General features: G+C 42.1%; 1 protein-coding gene across 10 annotated transcripts in view; it reads right to left on the bottom strand.

Annotated features, from left to right (window-relative positions):
• The window catches only part of NEDD4L (NEDD4 like E3 ubiquitin protein ligase), a 907,002-nt gene that overhangs the window by 118,377 nt on the left and 771,904 nt on the right, over positions 1–16,721 (bottom strand). For all 10 annotated transcript variants that reach the window (XM_029579603.1, XM_029579595.1, XM_029579588.1 and 7 more), the window contains one exon: positions 3,870–3,947. In XM_029579603.1, the coding sequence (XP_029435463.1) occupies positions 3,870–3,947 (78 nt within the window). The remainder of the gene's footprint in view (positions 1–3,869; positions 3,948–16,721) is intronic.

The raw sequence follows: 16,721 nt of genomic DNA on the forward strand, positions 1-16,721 counted from the left end.
CCAGAGTTGAAGGCACAGGCCTGTCCCGAGGTCTAGGCATCGTGGGCATCGATGGCCCTGCAGGCAGACCCAGTAGGGCCGGCCGAGGAGTGGAAAGGTGCAGCAGCGGTCTCTAAGGGCCTTCCTCATCTGAGGAACCATGAACAAGGATGGCATCGGGCTGAGGAAGCGCTGTTGCCCCACAGGGTATTGATGGCCCCCGTGGCACCGGAGCTAGCTGAGTAGGGAGGATGCCGAGAACATCATTGAGGCACTCAAACAGCAGCTCCAGCAGGGAGGCCACAACCACCGGGGGACATAGGCTCGATGTCCCGCAGGGCCCGATCCTCCGCCAACTGCACCCTGTGCTCCAGCTCCTTCACAAAGGTTGCAGAATCCAGAACTGGAGGAGGGGTGGCATGATCTTCCTCAGAGCCTTGAGGGAGGTCGGAACTTAACACTGGAATCGGCTGGGTCCTGATATATGGCAGCTAACATAAGACTGGTTCAGGCCTTTGGCTCACTCAGCTTGTCCCAGAGTCCTTTGCTGTCTGCCTTAACTGAACCTGCTGGTATACAATGAACCTTTCACAGACCTCAGACTCAAGAATTTGGAAGATACCTGGAAGACCTGTAGGCTCTGGAAAGCCTATAATTAAAGGTCAGGAGGTTATCGATGGCAGATGGCTGAAACTGCATTCTTTTGCTTATCTGGCTTCAAGACACTCCAACTGAAATCAGAGTTTCTCCCTGCCCCTTGGAGATGAAATGATTGATCTATTGACAGAGCAAAGAATCTTCTGAAGAAGAAGAGACATCAAAAGCAAAGCTAAAACAAAGGAACTTTTAAGGTGGGTGGGGATTTCTCAGGCTAGAGAAGGTCAGCTTATTACACTGTCATATTGCATAAGTGATCCTTGTCACAAGCATTTTCTATGCATGATTTGAACCTATATAATACAGCTTGTACAAGATGCTGGGAGACACAGTAATGCCCTATCTGTATTGATGGTCTGGCAGTCTGTGACTCCCAAGGATATGCAATAATAAATTAATCTTTGCCTCAACTAAATTATTTGTAAATATCCTCGTGTCCAAATATCTGCAGAGAAGCGCCGCTGTACAAAGTTAGGTAATATGTACAGTCCGCCCCATAACCCCAGCATCAATGGAGGGTGTAACCTCCTCGCCTCGGGAGACGCTTCAGGGGCATTGCGGTAAGAACTGGTGCCACCCGAGCCCTGCTCTGTGCGCCAATGGTGACTGATGTCGATGCTTTCTCGACTTTCCATGGTGCACGACCCGGTCTTTCCCCAGCGCCGAGGTGGAAGGTGAAGATTCAGACATCCTTGACCTAGAAGAGACCGAAGAGGCTCAATCCCCAGCCCCCCGCTCCTCCGAAGTCACCGGGGGAGGGGGAGGATTGGTGCTCATCGATTTCTCCCGATCCTTCAGTGTTAAAAACACACACCGAAGGCTCCATCTTATTGAGGCAGGCCTGCCGGCTCTTGGGGGTCATCTGGTTACAGAGCCAGCACCCTCAAACGTCATGGGATGCCCCCAGGCAGAGGATGCAGAACTTATATGGATCCATGGTCAACATAGTCCAAGGGCATTGGGGGCACTGATAATGCCATGACAAAAATAAGGCCGACAAACAGACAACCATGAAATGAGAACTTACTGTGCCACAGGATGAACTAAGGGTAGGGGGAACCGAGAAGGACCCAGCGCAGGAACAAGGCAAAAATAAGCCAAAACTGGATTAGTTTTCCAAAAAAAGAGAATTAACTCCAAGACCATGAGACAAAAGCTACGTGGAAAAAAAGAGACTGAAGAAAAACCTCGCATGGAAGCGTGGATTAGGGCATGCTGAGCATGCTCAGTGTGCCAGTCAAAGTTCTAGAAACTTTGAAAGAAGTTTTCCATGCCGGGCTCCATCTGATTATTTCACCCATGTGTGAGGACTACCTTCCTGCTTGATCTATTTATTTATTTAAGACTTTTTATATACAGTCTTTAGCAAACAAATTTGAACAAAAAAGGTTTACAACACTGAGTATAAAAATAATAAATACTAAACTTTCTAAGAGAAATAAATACTAAACTTTCTAGGAGAAAGTAATATTTTGTAGCTATCTTGTTAGAAATACTATATTAAACAAACATTAACAATTACTGAATTTCTAATTATCATAATATTAAAGTTCATATATTGTATCTTTATCAAAACACCCATTCAGATATCAGTAAATGTAATTATTTACTTCTATTGGTTATAATTTTTACTAGCCATTAAGCCCGTAACAACGGGCTACATTAAAACATTTTTTTTCGGTTTGGTTTTCGGAAACGGCACTCTTCCTCATTTCTTCTCCCTCACTCCCCCTTTCCCTCTCTCATTCACCTTGGTCACTCATCCTCCTTCCTTCCCCTGCCCCCACTCAAACTCCTTTCCCTCAGTCTTATTCACCCTCTTTCTCCCACTGCCTCCCTCCCCTCCCACTTAAACCCCCTTTCCTTCACTCTCACCTCCCATTCCCTCATTCTCACTCCTACTCCCCACCCTCTCCCAATCCCATCCCTCACTCTCATCCCCTCTCAGTCACTATTCTATGTGACTCACTCCTTTCCTTGTGGCACTGCAGTCTGTTACTCTTGGCCCTTATTGGAAACTTTTTGTTTCTAATTTTCTTCCCCCCTGCCATTGATGCAGAGAGCAGTGCTGGAGCTGCATCACAGTAAAGGCTTGCTTTGCTCTCTTTCTGGGAGACCTGTGCCTTTAAGAAATCCACTCATGGACTTGAGAGGGAGGAGGGAGCAGGGAGTACAGCTCTGGCTTTCACTTTTGGCTTCTCCTTATCTGCGGGACTCAGGGGCGGGGGCGGGCTGACTCAGATCTTCTCCGTTCCGTTGTCTTCACTGTGCTCCTGCTGCAGCTGCTTCTAATCTGTTCAGCTGGAGGTAAGGAGTAAGGCCCCTTTGCAGCACGTCGGTCTCTACTGCATTTGCTTGGCGACTCTTCTTTCCTCCTCCATTTTGATTACTGGCAGCCGACGGCCCTTTGCCCTTACTATTTCACAGGGGCTACCGCTACCATTGGTCGACCCCAGTGACATAGTAAGGGCAAAGGGCTGTCGGCGCCATTTTGATTGCTGGCAGCAGACGGCCCAAGTCCAGGAGATCGCTCCCGGACCGCTCCTGGACCCCCGCTGGACCACCAGGGACTTTTGGCAGGTTTTGGGGGGGTCAGGAGGGTGGGGGTTTGTAGTAAATTAATTTGGAAGATCTTGGGGAGGGGGTCAGGAGGGTGGGGGTTGCTAATTAATTTAAAGGGTTGGGATGGGGGTTTTTTTTTTGGGGGGGGGGTTCCCACAGAATTAGAAAAACAAAAGTTTTCTGATCTGGGGAATGGACCGAAATGGCCCTCCCCAGACCCGAAAACAAAATGGGGAGAAAAAAAATGTTATGCACCCCCCTAATTTGCTCCATAAGACGCACAGACGCCCGGGGACAGAGCAGGTTTAGCACAATTTTTTTTTTTTTTTTTAATTTCCCCCCTCTGAATCCTAGGTGCGTCTTATGGTCAGGTGCGTCTTATGGAGCGAAAAATACGGTAAGTCACAGAGCTGAATTTTGGTTAGACTGTAATGGAGATAGATGGTTCAGTGGGAAACCTGTAAGGAGCAGGAGTCAAAGCAGGTGGTGATGAGAGAGGGGATAAGGGCTTTGACAGTATGTCCATATGGAAAGCCTTTAGCATCCATGCAAGGAAGGCATTATGAAACAATGCATAGATTCTACATACTAAGATGGATATTATACCTGGTCCTAACAAATTGGTCTGTAAAATGTAATATTTATAAACAAAATGTAATTCTGATGCTTACAGGAAGAGGACCCAAGTCATTGGGATTCAAGGAAGCTTTTGTTCTTAGATGCACTGGAAATTTCAGACGAGGATCTTCCTATAATGCAAATGGAAGTAAAAAGCACTGGTGACAAAAAATACAGTTACATATTTCTAAAAAAACTTCTTTTGCTTAAAATATTACATCCATTGCACTTTTTGTGTGTTCTTTGTAAAAGTCAAAGAACATATGGGGAGACTGTGTCTGTCCATCCTCGAATGCATGGATGCGGAGCAGCATCTAACTGTCCAAGCACTAACATGCATGGTAGACCAAGGAGCATGTAAGGTGCACAGAATACATTTGGAATTTCTGTGTACTTGGGGAAAAAAAAAAAAAAAAAAAAAAGAGTACACCTTTCCAAACATTTTCAACCAGCTTTGGAAAGCAGATATATATATATATCATTTATATATATATATATATATGATCATGAAAGCCATAAATCATGTAATACAGTCACACCATACTACCTCTCCCCAAACCCAGGTTTCTTTCTCCTTTCTTGACCCCCATGCTCCAAATGCATTGACACAAACATTCTTTTTTGAGGGGATTGATTTTTGAAGAAAAGACCACTGTTCTAAATTTTTACAACAATTAAAACATTTTGAACACCAACAATATGGAATCAACTGACAACCCATCAATATATTATTTATTATCAAATGTATTACCAGAGGCATTATTATAAATGTACAACCATCATTCAATGGGAGTTTGTCCTTTGTATCGTTCATTCATGACTTTCCAGTACCTCCTAATCAAGACATTGTGGGTGATTGCCTTTTAGCATAACTTAGCCATAAATTCCTAGACCCCTTGGCACTTCAGTAACCCCTTTAGTTTTACTCTAAAATTTCTGAGCAAAATAATCTAATTGCCTGCCCTCAATATATTCCCTCACTTCTTCAAATCTGCTCCTCAACTAGACTGTAAAATGCAGATAAACCCAAAGAATTCAAGTATAAAGTCCTTAACTATTCAGAATACTCAATTAACCGGCATCTCCTCTTACCCAGGAATTTGGTGAGAATTGTGGAGTTGGGTTAGAGAGCAGAGTAACTTTTCTCTGCTTTATACTCTGTCCACTCCACCATTCCTAAGCCTATCCTGTTCCCTGCACCAGGACGCAGAGGGCTCTCAAATAACCAGCATACTTCATTTAGCTGACACTACTCCTAATCCCCATGCATGCTGCATAACGGGGCTTTTACTGTAACTGAACTGTCTTTGCTCCTATGGTTTCCAAAGTTGGTGTCTTCCAATCTATTTATTTATTTAAACGTTTTTATATACCGTCATTAAGTTATTCACCATCATAACGGTTTACAAAAGGGCACCTATATCAAAGGAAAATATATCTCATAATTTACATGGGTGGTGCCATTAGAATTCGGTAACAAATATGAGTTTATATCAAAAGACATTACTGTGGATGAGTGTTGACTTCATTCTGAAGGTTGACTATAGTTAAAATAGGTTGAACTAATTCCATTAGGGGCTGGAAAATAGTCGTTGGGTGCTTTATGCCGCTTCATTTAATTAATTTCCTGCTTCGTTCTCCTTCTTGAAGGCTTGTTTGAAAAGCCAGGTTTTGAGTTGCGTTTTGAAAAATTTATGATTGCTCTGTAGTCTGAGGTCAAGGGGCATGGAGTTCCATATTGTGGGTCCGGCTAGAGATAATGCGCGATCCCTCACCTCATCTATTGTCTCCTATATTCAAGTCAGTAACGGCAACCACTCTTTCCTGTTCTGCTCGCAACCTTTTCCCACTAGTCTTTAACTGAAACTTGGAGAATACTCATAAGAATGCAGCTGAGAAGGAGAAGGAACTGGTAGATTCCTAAGAAAGCTAGACTTACAACATTGGTAAACAGGTCTAGAAATCAAAAAGATTTCTAAAATCTCTTAGATGCTTGGAAATAATTTGAGCCATGGATGTAAGGCTCAATTCTGAATGTAACCTAGTGACAGGCACAATATAAGATTATGGAGTCAAGTTTTAGTGTAATATCACAAAGCAGATTATGGAGTCAAGTTTCAGTGTAATATCACAAAGCAGCATCAATCTGAGCCAATGGTTCTCAAGTGTGGCCATTGGAAAGAATGTGGAAGACGACAACCATCTGCCTGAGGATGGAAAGAAGAGGGAATAGGTTGAGGTGCATGTAGGCGAAGAGGAAGGCAGGAACTGTTGGCTTTGACGTATATGGCACCATGAAGAGGAGGGAAGAGGTGGTGGAAATATAGTTTAGTTTATTGAGATCTAAAATCCACCTTACCCTGAGGAAGCCCAAAGTGGAGTACAAGCTGAGAGGAGCGAGCAACCAGTCATGGCTGAATGCTGGGAAAAGGAGGTGGTCATAAGAAGGCAGTGTTGGGGAACAAATAGGGGTCTGGTGGGAAGGTGATTTAGAAGCAATGCCATATCAGGGTTTTTTGGGGAAGGGAAAGAACTAGAGCAGGGATTGGCCTGAAAGGTAACTTTAATCAAGCCGGCTGTTATTACATTGGAAGCTGTTTTGAACTCTTTAGTTTCATTAGAAGCATCTATCTCCTCTTTAATTAAAGTTTATTTGGATACCAATCAGCATGTATTAACTATTGATAAATTGGTTGCCTCATAAGAGACAAAAATTGAAGCTTTGGATTTACAAGTGTCTACAGTAGAGAAAATTCAACATGACTTGATTCAGTCTAATCTGATCCAATCCAAGAAGTTAGAGAACATTGAGAATGCTATGAGAAATTTGAACCTGAGAGTTCTTAATTTTCCTGTTATTAAATTGATTTCACCGCCAGTCTTTTCAAGAATTATATTTCTCAAGTTGTCAAGATTCCCACAGAGGCAATGCCAGTTCTTACTAAGGCATATTATTACTTGCCACAACAGGTGATAGGAATTATTAAAGATCAAGTGCAAGATTCCTCTTTAAACCTAACGGACCTTCTTGAATCATCACAAAGTTCTTGTATTAAAAAGGGGAACTTTATTAGTTTCTTTCGCTATTTTGAATGATAGAAACTCAGTTTTAAGATTTTTCTTTTCATAATAGGTCATTGTCTTTTTATGGTCAGAAGATATGGATATTTCCTGATATTACTAGAGTAACCCAAGATCACAGGAAGATATTCCTTTCCATGCGATCTGAGCTTTTGTCATTAGGTGCACAGTTTATACCGAGATGTCCATGTAAATGTTTCATAAAGCATCTCAATGTTAATTATATTTATTTCCAACCTTCTCAACTGAGATTACTCCTGGATTCGCACGCCTAAAGCTAGCTTTTTAGGATGTAGGCATTTTGGAATTGATGGTGTTTCGGTCTGCTTCTCTTTTTCTTTATTAGTGTTAATCGTTCTCTTCTCTTTCTTCTTTGGTCTCTCCTTTTTCCACTATGACTGTGAAAAATGTGTGAAGATTTATTTATTTAGCCATTTTATATACCATCATTCCAAGAGAAGATCACAATGGTTTACATAATTTCATAAGTATTATAGGAACCAATTACATTCACGTGAAGTGTTCATATTTCATACAGTTTAGGCATAAGACACAAATTAAGGCAAAAGACGCATACATTGACTGAGGTGGCCAGGCGAAGGGGAGATATTTATTTTTTTGTTTTCCTTTACGTTGACATGGTACTATATTATGTAATGATATGACACACTTTTCATAGCTTCTGGTACAAGGGATTCTTGTGTTTACATTGTAAAATTCAATTGAAAATAAAATATAAAAAAAAAAAAAAAAAAAAGAATATAAGACTACAGTTGGACACACCATTAACAAAAACAAATATAAAAAATAGTGTCTTATCCCATACTATCTTAAATTCCATTATGGATTTTGCCTCCACCTGAAGGCCATTCCATGCACCCCACCAACGTATCTGTAAAGAAATAGTTTCTGATGCTACTCTTGAGTCTACCTCCTTTGAGCCCTCTTGCTCTTGAACTTCCTCTCTACTGAAATAGAGGTTTGTATCTTTTACATCATTTATACCTTTGGCGTATTTGAATGGCTCTATCATATGCCCCATCTCCCTGCTAGGACATATATAATGGTCCTTAAGTCTTATGTCATATGTTTAGAAGTGCAGGCTCTGTGCCATTTTGATAGGCCATATCTGAACCATTTCAACTCGATCTACATCTTTTTAGAGATATGACCTGCAGAACTGGACACAACACTCCAGGTGAGTTCTCACCTATGACCTGTGCACGGGCATTAATACCTCCTTTTTTCTACAGGTTATGCTCTGACCACCACCTTGTTGCACTGTTACCTTGAGATCATAGGATCGCCCAGAGGTCTCTCTTCTGTATACGGGATAAAAGCAGATTCAAAAGCAGACTACCAGAAAATGGGAATGTGTCCCTCTCCTCCCTGTGTGCCCTTCTTTGCTGTCAGAAGATAATATTAGAGTATGCAAACAGGATAGGTCTAGCGACCCCTCCACAATGTGTGTGTCAAGGCCCAGAATCAGCATTATAGTTTTCTTGGATGATTTCTTCCAGCATTGGTCAAACTGTTTATGACACAGGCAATTCAAAGCAGAACATTTATTTTATTTATATTCTGCTTTCTGGGCACTTCAAAGAGTATTACATTCAGATACTGTAGGTATATCTTTTGGTTAAAGTAAATCAGTGCATGCACTGTCCCTATTTTAAGGCTCTCTGTAATGACTCTCAAAATCTGATTCATTCTAAAGAAATCTGTAGTAAATTTAACAAATGTAAATGTTTTTTGGGGTGTGGAATAGGGAAATAAAATATGCAGAGAAAAATGTAAAACATGCTAACTTGAAATATTGTGATTCGTCAAAGAAGTTTTTTACATTAACATCAATTAGTTTTACAATTTGCTAGAAAGTTAAGATGCATTCTAGTATGCCTGCATTACCATTACTATTGAAGGAATAAGAGCTTAAGCCTCTATGCTAAAGATAGGCTCTGGCATGAATGTGATCCCTGTAGTTGACAGGAATCATCTGAAATAAAAGAGTTTGCAATTACGTGGCGATGTCATCGTACATTTGTTTGTCTGAGAGGCAGAATCCAGGATGCCGCTGCAGCACTTCCTGAGCTTTCAGAGGAAAAACAACACTAGAAACAAAGGCTTATTAAAAATAGCTGTGACTTGGAAGTATACAGGGCTATTACTGTTTATATCAGCTGCATGCTAATTTACAATTAACGGAGAAGTCATAATTAGGTAATTTTAAGATTTGTCGGGGGCGAAGGGGTGGAGGTACAGTTGGTACTAAAATTAGAAGTTTCTCCATAGTAATGCAATCAGCACCAAACACAGCACCTTTTGGTAAACAAAACGTGCTGTTTCAGACTGAATGCAATCAGAGGCAATTATACCATGGGGGAGGAAGGCTGCGGTGCTGGATTACTGAGCATTCTCAAATTACTAAAATCATAGCTGGCACTGGCGGGCATGGTGGCACCATGCACTAGACAATACATTAGCACTCTGTTTCCAGCATTCCAAGTTCTACTGGGAGACTGGAACAGGCAACACCTCCACCACGGCTAAATACGATCACTGTAATACAAAAATGAGACTGATTATCTAGAAAATTCAACAAGCATCATACAGAGCCTGCGACAATGATACAAAGCTGGCAGACTCTGGTCCACAAGTGCCATAAACAGGCTTCTCCGTCCCTTCTCATCCCCCGGGGGTCAAATCCTTCCTCCCTCAAAATATTCCCAATTTAAAACAGGATGACTTCTGGTCTATTGTTCATTTACTGAGTTTAGTTATCCTAAAAAAACAAAAAAAACAAAAAAACCCCCAAAAAACCTGGAGGTTCATTCATGGTATTCTAGTGCTTGCCATCAGCAAATTTTGACAGAATGGAATAAAAGTCGTCATATCAGCCTGAGAAGCACGATGAAAAGGAAAAGCACTCATCCACATTTTACAATCTCAAGCTTCATCTCATTAACACTGCTAAAATGATCCACTAAGAACACCACACAGGACATATGGTCGTTTTACAAAGACTTTGCTCCCCCCACTTCTTAGAAAAAGGATTGTTTCAAGGGTGATAATCAAACGCAGTGTACTGAAAACTGCAGGTTGACATGCAGTGTTGCTTGCTGCAAGTGAGTTGAGCTCTAAATTGGCACATGACAAGCTTGCTCAAACATAACTAATTTACTGTGCACCATGATCATCATAGACAGACCAGGATGCATTGTTTTTTTCTTCACATGCAACAGGCCTTGACAGCGTTACTAGGCAATATTATGGCATTTTGCACTATGCCCTCTTCAGGAGAATAGTAGAAAAACAAGGGGCAACAACTGCTACTGTATTACCGAACTCATTTAATTCTCCTCTGATGACAAAAACTAACATGAATGCATAAAGGAAAACAAAAGAACCATCTTATGCAAAAATCTCTGCTAATTAGTAATATATTTTCTCTAGAATGTCACATTTATCAAAACTCCTTTGTACACTCGGACTTTATTTTTCTAATGGAACTTATAGTTAGCTCTGGCTTTAATTTCTATATTTAAACAAAATGCTATCTACCAATGATCATCATGAAGATGCAAAAACTATCAAGGGATTTTGGTGACATCTATTAATAAATTTAAGCAAAGTCCTAGAGATAGAAACGGAAGCACATAACCTAGTTTTAAGCAAGTAATTCCTTTTGAAAATTACCCCCTAAGTGTCATAACTAAATTCTACAATATGCACCTGATATGAATATTGTGTGCTAGTAATTTGATTCATGGTGGCCATGGAATGCATGTTTTGTATGCCTTTTGTTTGATTTGGTATAGCTAAAATATAACACAGGCTATACAATCTCATCTGCCAAAGATTCCCCTCTAGAAAGAATCAATTTAGGCTTAGAAAATATTTGCTTCCATTTCTTTCTGTGTCCTCTGTTAATTTTCCTGTGAAGTTCTTTGGATAAAAGTACTTTGCATGTGTAAGTGGGCTTTTCAAAATTACTATGATATATGCTATTAAATAGGTTTTATGCACGTAAGGGCACTTTGAGTAAATGGGCTTTTGATCATTGTTATGATATATGCTAATTTTTAGCATTTTATTTCATTTATTTATGAAAATTACCCCCATGAGGATAACTTTCAAACAATTCTGCATGGCCCCATATACAGGAGTATATGGCCACGCAGAGAACTTCTACAGTATTTTATAACCTGTGTATATCAGGTACACACAGATTATAAAATAAGCGTATGTCCACATATGCACATATATATGCTTATGAGCTAATACCTATGTGCCAGATTTTCAAAGGGATACGCGCGTACCCCCCGAAAACCTGGCCCAAACTCCCCCTGCACGCGCCGAGCCTATGTTGAGTAGGCTCGGCGGTGTGCGCAAGTCCCGGGGCTTTCCTGGGGGGCGTGTCGGGGGCGTTCCGGGGGCATGGCCGCGGCCTCTGGACCAGCCCCCGCACCGGACCCTGATGCGCCGGCTGCCGGCCCAATGCGCACAAGTTACGCCTGCTTTGAGCAGGCGTAACTTGTACAACAAAGGTAGGGGGGAAGGTGTAGATAGGGCCCGGGGGGTAGGTTAGGGAGGGGAAGGGAGGGGAAGGTGGGGGGAGGCCGGAGGGAATGCTCCGATTTCGGAGCGGCCTCAGAGGGAACGGAGGCCGCTCCGATTTCGGAGCGGCCTCAGAGGGAACGGAGGCAGGCTGCGCGGCTCGGCGTGCACAGGCTGCTGATTTTGGGCAGCCTTGCACGCGCCAACCCCGGATTTTAATGGATACGCACGTCTACGCGCGTATGTATTGAAATCCCGCGAACAAAAGTACGCGGGTGAACAAATTTATAAAATCCACCCCTATATGTATTGAAAGAGCTTATTTCAATGTATTGAACATGCATACTTTTCCTGCCAATTTTAGAATTATACATGACCCATTTTGTGTGCAAAAAAAGTATGACTTGCTTCCGTAAAACCCTAATTCACACACATAGTCTGGTATATTTTAAAATGTGCATGCGTAATTGAAATTAATTTTCCCCATTTTCTCCTCTAGTTCACCAGACTCAGCTCCTCTCAGTTCACTCCAGATCTTGTCCCAAACAATAACTGACAACAGATGTCATATCAATTGTGCGAGATAATTAGCAAGTTAGCACATGTGCTCACATAAGTCTCTTATGAAATAGCAACTTATGCATATGTTGGCGTTGTGGACCCTTTGAGCTGGTGTATCCACAGAGGGGGCGCCCTCTGTGATTCTTGTAGCTGGGAGGCGATGAAGAACCAGGAGACCTGACAGGGGCTTCACCTATGCGAGCCCTCGTTCCCCTCAAGTTGAGCTCTGGGTGCCGGGGCTGGCAGGACTTATGTGAAGGTCTTCTGGGAGAGGGAAGTCAAGTAGGTGGTCTGAGTCGAGGCTGGTGGAAGTCCAGACGAGCGAGGACGGTCCAGGAGTCGAGGCAGGCAGCAGTGGTGCAGCACGAGTAACCAGGCCAGAAGTCGGGGCAGGCAGAAGATAAGCAGAAGGCGGAGAACAAGCCAAAGGTCAGGACGGGCAGAAGACAAAAGAATCAGGATACCAGGCCAGAACCGAGGAGACAACCGAAGGCAGGAAACAGGAGAAGCAGTGGAACCACAGAAGCAGGAACTCAGGAACTGGATCAAGCAGGAACACAGGCTGGAACGCAGGAACAAGCAACTAGCTACTCAAGATGAGCTGACCTGTTGCCAAGGCAAGGAACAGATGCAGGAAGTGGGCTAAATAGCCCCAGCTGGTGATGTCAGAGTTGGGGTCCGGGCCGAGGTTTCCCACCGTGGCCCCTTTAAAAAGCCAGCTTGGCCGCACGCGTGCCTGCCTAAGGGGATGGAGCCCAGGAGGAAGTCAGTGGCGTCTCCTTCGTGGGGAAGACACCGCAGCAAGGCCCTGGAGCGGCCTGCACTGGAGCGCCGCGAAGGAAGGCAGAAGCCGGCGTCTGCCGGTGAAGGTAGGGGGACCCGGCTGCGGCGGTCCACGGCCGGGATTTCCAACAGCATCCTGAATGCCCTAAACTGCTTGTTTTTAATGCATGTGAGATGCTGTTGCTCTGAAAATTCATGATAGAAATGATGTCTGAGTCTAAGCTGACTAGTTTGTTATAGGACACTTGTTATGTATCATCTGTTGTAGTAATAGAAAGGATATTTCTATTGTTTGTATTCCGTTGGACTCAAATCAACAATTCCATTGTTGGTGCAGGATAACACTAATCAGCAATTAGTTGATTAGGCAAAAGGAATGCTGAAATATAAAGTATTTCCTGTGTTATATAATCAAAAGGAGATGTCCATGGATGTAAGGGGCACTTTAATTATAATGTTCCTTGAAAAATCTTCAAAAGATCTGGTTTCCTTAATGAGTAAAAAGGATCTTTATTATGTCAAGGTTCTTAAGAAACAGAAATTCCTTGTAGGAAACTCAGGATTCCTAAACAGTATTTTAGCTCAGTTAAGGTAGAGACCGATATACAAAGGAAAATCAGAGACAGATATTGAAAGAAGAGAGTTGTGCTCAGATGGTAATGATGCTAAATTGTTCTGAGAGTCCTTTATTTACTAAGCCTATGGAAGATGCCTCTGAAAACTTTTTGCATAAGAGTGATGTTTTTCATTTGGAGATTTCAGAATAATTGGAGAATTAGTATTTTTCTTCAGAATGCTTTTTTAGATGTTTTTTTCTTGTAAATTCAATATATATATTTTCAAAATGAAAAGTACTAATGTTAGTCTTAGAGGTAAATTTTCAAAGAGTTATGTGCATAAAATTTAGCATACATGTGTGTAAGTAGCCTGTACTCGGATACATGCTGTTTTATAAGCATCAAACATACACACAAATTCTGGTCATCGTATCTCAAAAAAAGAAAAAGCAGAATTAGAAAAGGTAGAGAGAAGGGCAACCAAAATGATAAAGGGGATGGAATAAGTCTCCGATCAGGAAATGCTATAGAGGTTAGGGCTCTTCAACTTGGAGAAGAGACATCTGATGGGAGATATGATAGTGGTCTATAAAATAATGAGTGGAGTGGAATGAGCAAATGTCAATTGGTTGTTTACTCTATCAAAAAGTACAAAGACTAGAGAATAGTCAATCAAGTTCCTAGATAATACAAACAGGAGAAAATTATTTTTTTTTCTCAACACATAATTAAACTCGGAAATTCTTTTCTGGAGGATGTGGTAAAAGTTGTTAGTGTAGCAGAGTTTATGAAAGGTTTGGATAAGTTCCTGGAAGAAATGTCCATAAACCATTAAGGTGGACCTGGAAAAATCCACAACTTATCTCTGGGATAAACAGCATGGAATCTTATCAAACTTTTGGGATCCTGCTAGGCACTTTGACCTGGATTTGACACTGTTGGAAACAGGCTACTGGGCTTAGTAACATTGGTCCATCCATTCTGCCCAGTTGTCTGGTTTTCTACTGTTTGGGGTAGAAAAGGACATACATTTCAATACTTAAATTAACACCAGCTCCCCCCTACATGATTCTCCAATTATTCAGGAGGCAATGTACGAATCAGAGGCAAAAGTGTTTCATTTTGAGTAAAAAAAGATGAACAGTCGCTCAATAATTGGTTCCTAAGTTAAAAAAAAAAACAAAAAAACATTAAAACTTGCTGTGTTTAGGAATTTTCATCTCCATGTTTAGTTTTTAATTTGTTTATTACATTACCCTAATTATGAATGGGATACAAAACTAGGCCAGAAAACAAAAATGATTGCTAACCATCTGCCCAGCGGCACTGCCTGACCCAGAAAGATTTTTTTTCCACATTTGTTATAAAAGATGAAATAAAACCAATTTGTTTTATTAATGCATCTGTTTTACCAACTCAATAGTTATATTTAAACCCATGAAAGCAATAGGTATGTTATTTTTAGAGAACTGCAGTGAAAATCAAGGGGCTCCAGTAATACATTACTATAAGTTAGGCTCACATGGTTTAAAAATGCTGCCAGAACGTCAAGGTAAAAATGCTAAAGCATATACTGTTTTTAAATCTATAAGTCTATTCCTGCTACGAAAGAACTTCCCTCTTCTCACCTGCCAGTCACTCATGTTTGTACATTTTACATCAAAAACTGATGTTTGCTCAATGTGATGTCAAAATGATTAAATGCGACTTCAAATGAATCCAATCGTAGGTCCCATTCATACTGACATCCTAATATTGAACATGTCCATTCTGGATGGATCAATGTGTCAAACATTCTGGCAAGTCATCTGTTTTACACTAACTTTATAACTGTTCTGTTAGCATCAGTGCTTAATTTGTAGGCAAATGAAAAAGTGGATCTATGGAGCAGTGAGGCCAGGGCTGGAGGTGACCTCTGTGGGTGTATATGGGTGGGTGGGTGGGATAAGGGTCTTCTTCTGCCGACTGTTACTATCAACATAGTACTCTCCTCACTTACACTCTCCTCTTTCCCTCTGCCCCTCTAAATTCCCCCTACCTCTCCCTCCTTCATTTGTACCCCAATTGCTCTGATCACCTCACCCACAGACTGCCCCCTTCTCTGATCATCTCACATATACCTCAGACTCCTTGATCTCCTCACTCACACCCCACAGCACCTTTGATCCCCTCACTCATTCTTTTGCCCTGCTCCATGTCCCCTCTCTCACTCTCTTGCCCTCCTCCTCCCCTAATGTGGTCACCAGAGCCAGAGGTGATAGGGTCCAGGAAGCTACCATACCCAATAGTGGCAGAAGCAGTGAGACTGATAGCCATTCGCTCATGTCTCTGACTTCGGCCGCTCTCTCTCACGGCCTCTTCAAACGTACCAGGAAATCGCACAAAAATCAAGGATCATGAGTCAGCTCCAATCTCAGGATAAGCAGCTCCAACACTTTCTGCTCTGTTCTGCTTCCTCCAGAGGCTTAGGGGGCCAGAAATGAATCATGTCACCAGTGGTTCTGCTCCATTTTTGTGGAGGGAGCCAGAACGCAATTACATTGCCAGCTCTGGTTCGCTTGCTTGGGTCCTGGAAAACATGGTGGCAGAACACTGTTCTGGGCCGTTCTGCCAGAAATTAAGCCCTGTGTAACAGGCACAAAAGGGGATTGAACTAGTACAAGTTTGAAAGCTGTGAGCACTGAGCAGTAGTACCAATCATCAAGTCTAGGTTTGAGCCTTGAGAATCTGTGCTATTGCTCACAAGTTTTGGAAACTTGTGCTAATTCAACCCCTTTATGTGTATGTTGATTACTCTGCAATGTCTGCTTCAGGATTAACCCCCTCCTCCCGTTCAGTGTAGAACAAGAGGTGGCGGGGGGGGGGGGGGGGGGGGAGGGGGTGGAGAGAAGGGGAGGAGCTGGGTTATAGGAACAGAGTGGTTCCAATTACGCCAGAAATTAAGCCCTGGTTATCAGCCACGCTTAATGATTGCAATGACACATTTCATATCCTTTTATGAAACTGTACACATCTAAATACTGTTTTGGTTTCACTGTGGGCTAGAGTCAAAAACAAAAACAAGCACTTGAGAGATAAAAACCAACCACAACAAATCTTTATGACTTGATGAGGATGATGGGCATTCTCTTAAAACCTTATATCAATGTGTTAGAAGATTACATTTTCTAAATATCTGGGTGAAAACTACTTTTCCCCCTGCCCTCGTATAGGCAATACTGGAACCCTTGCCAACTGGAGGGCTGACAGGAAGTCTCCTGGTAGATTACTCCTCCGTGCCTATTTACTGCCAGCAGACATCAAAGCAGCAATAGAAATGAAGGTCTTTTCCAGCCCTGGGCGTCAGACATCACGGCTCCCATTGCA

This window comes from Rhinatrema bivittatum, chromosome 1 (assembly GCF_901001135.1).
Source record: "Rhinatrema bivittatum chromosome 1, aRhiBiv1.1, whole genome shotgun sequence".
In the NCBI taxonomy this organism is placed as follows: Eukaryota; Metazoa; Chordata; class Amphibia; order Gymnophiona; family Rhinatrematidae; genus Rhinatrema; species Rhinatrema bivittatum.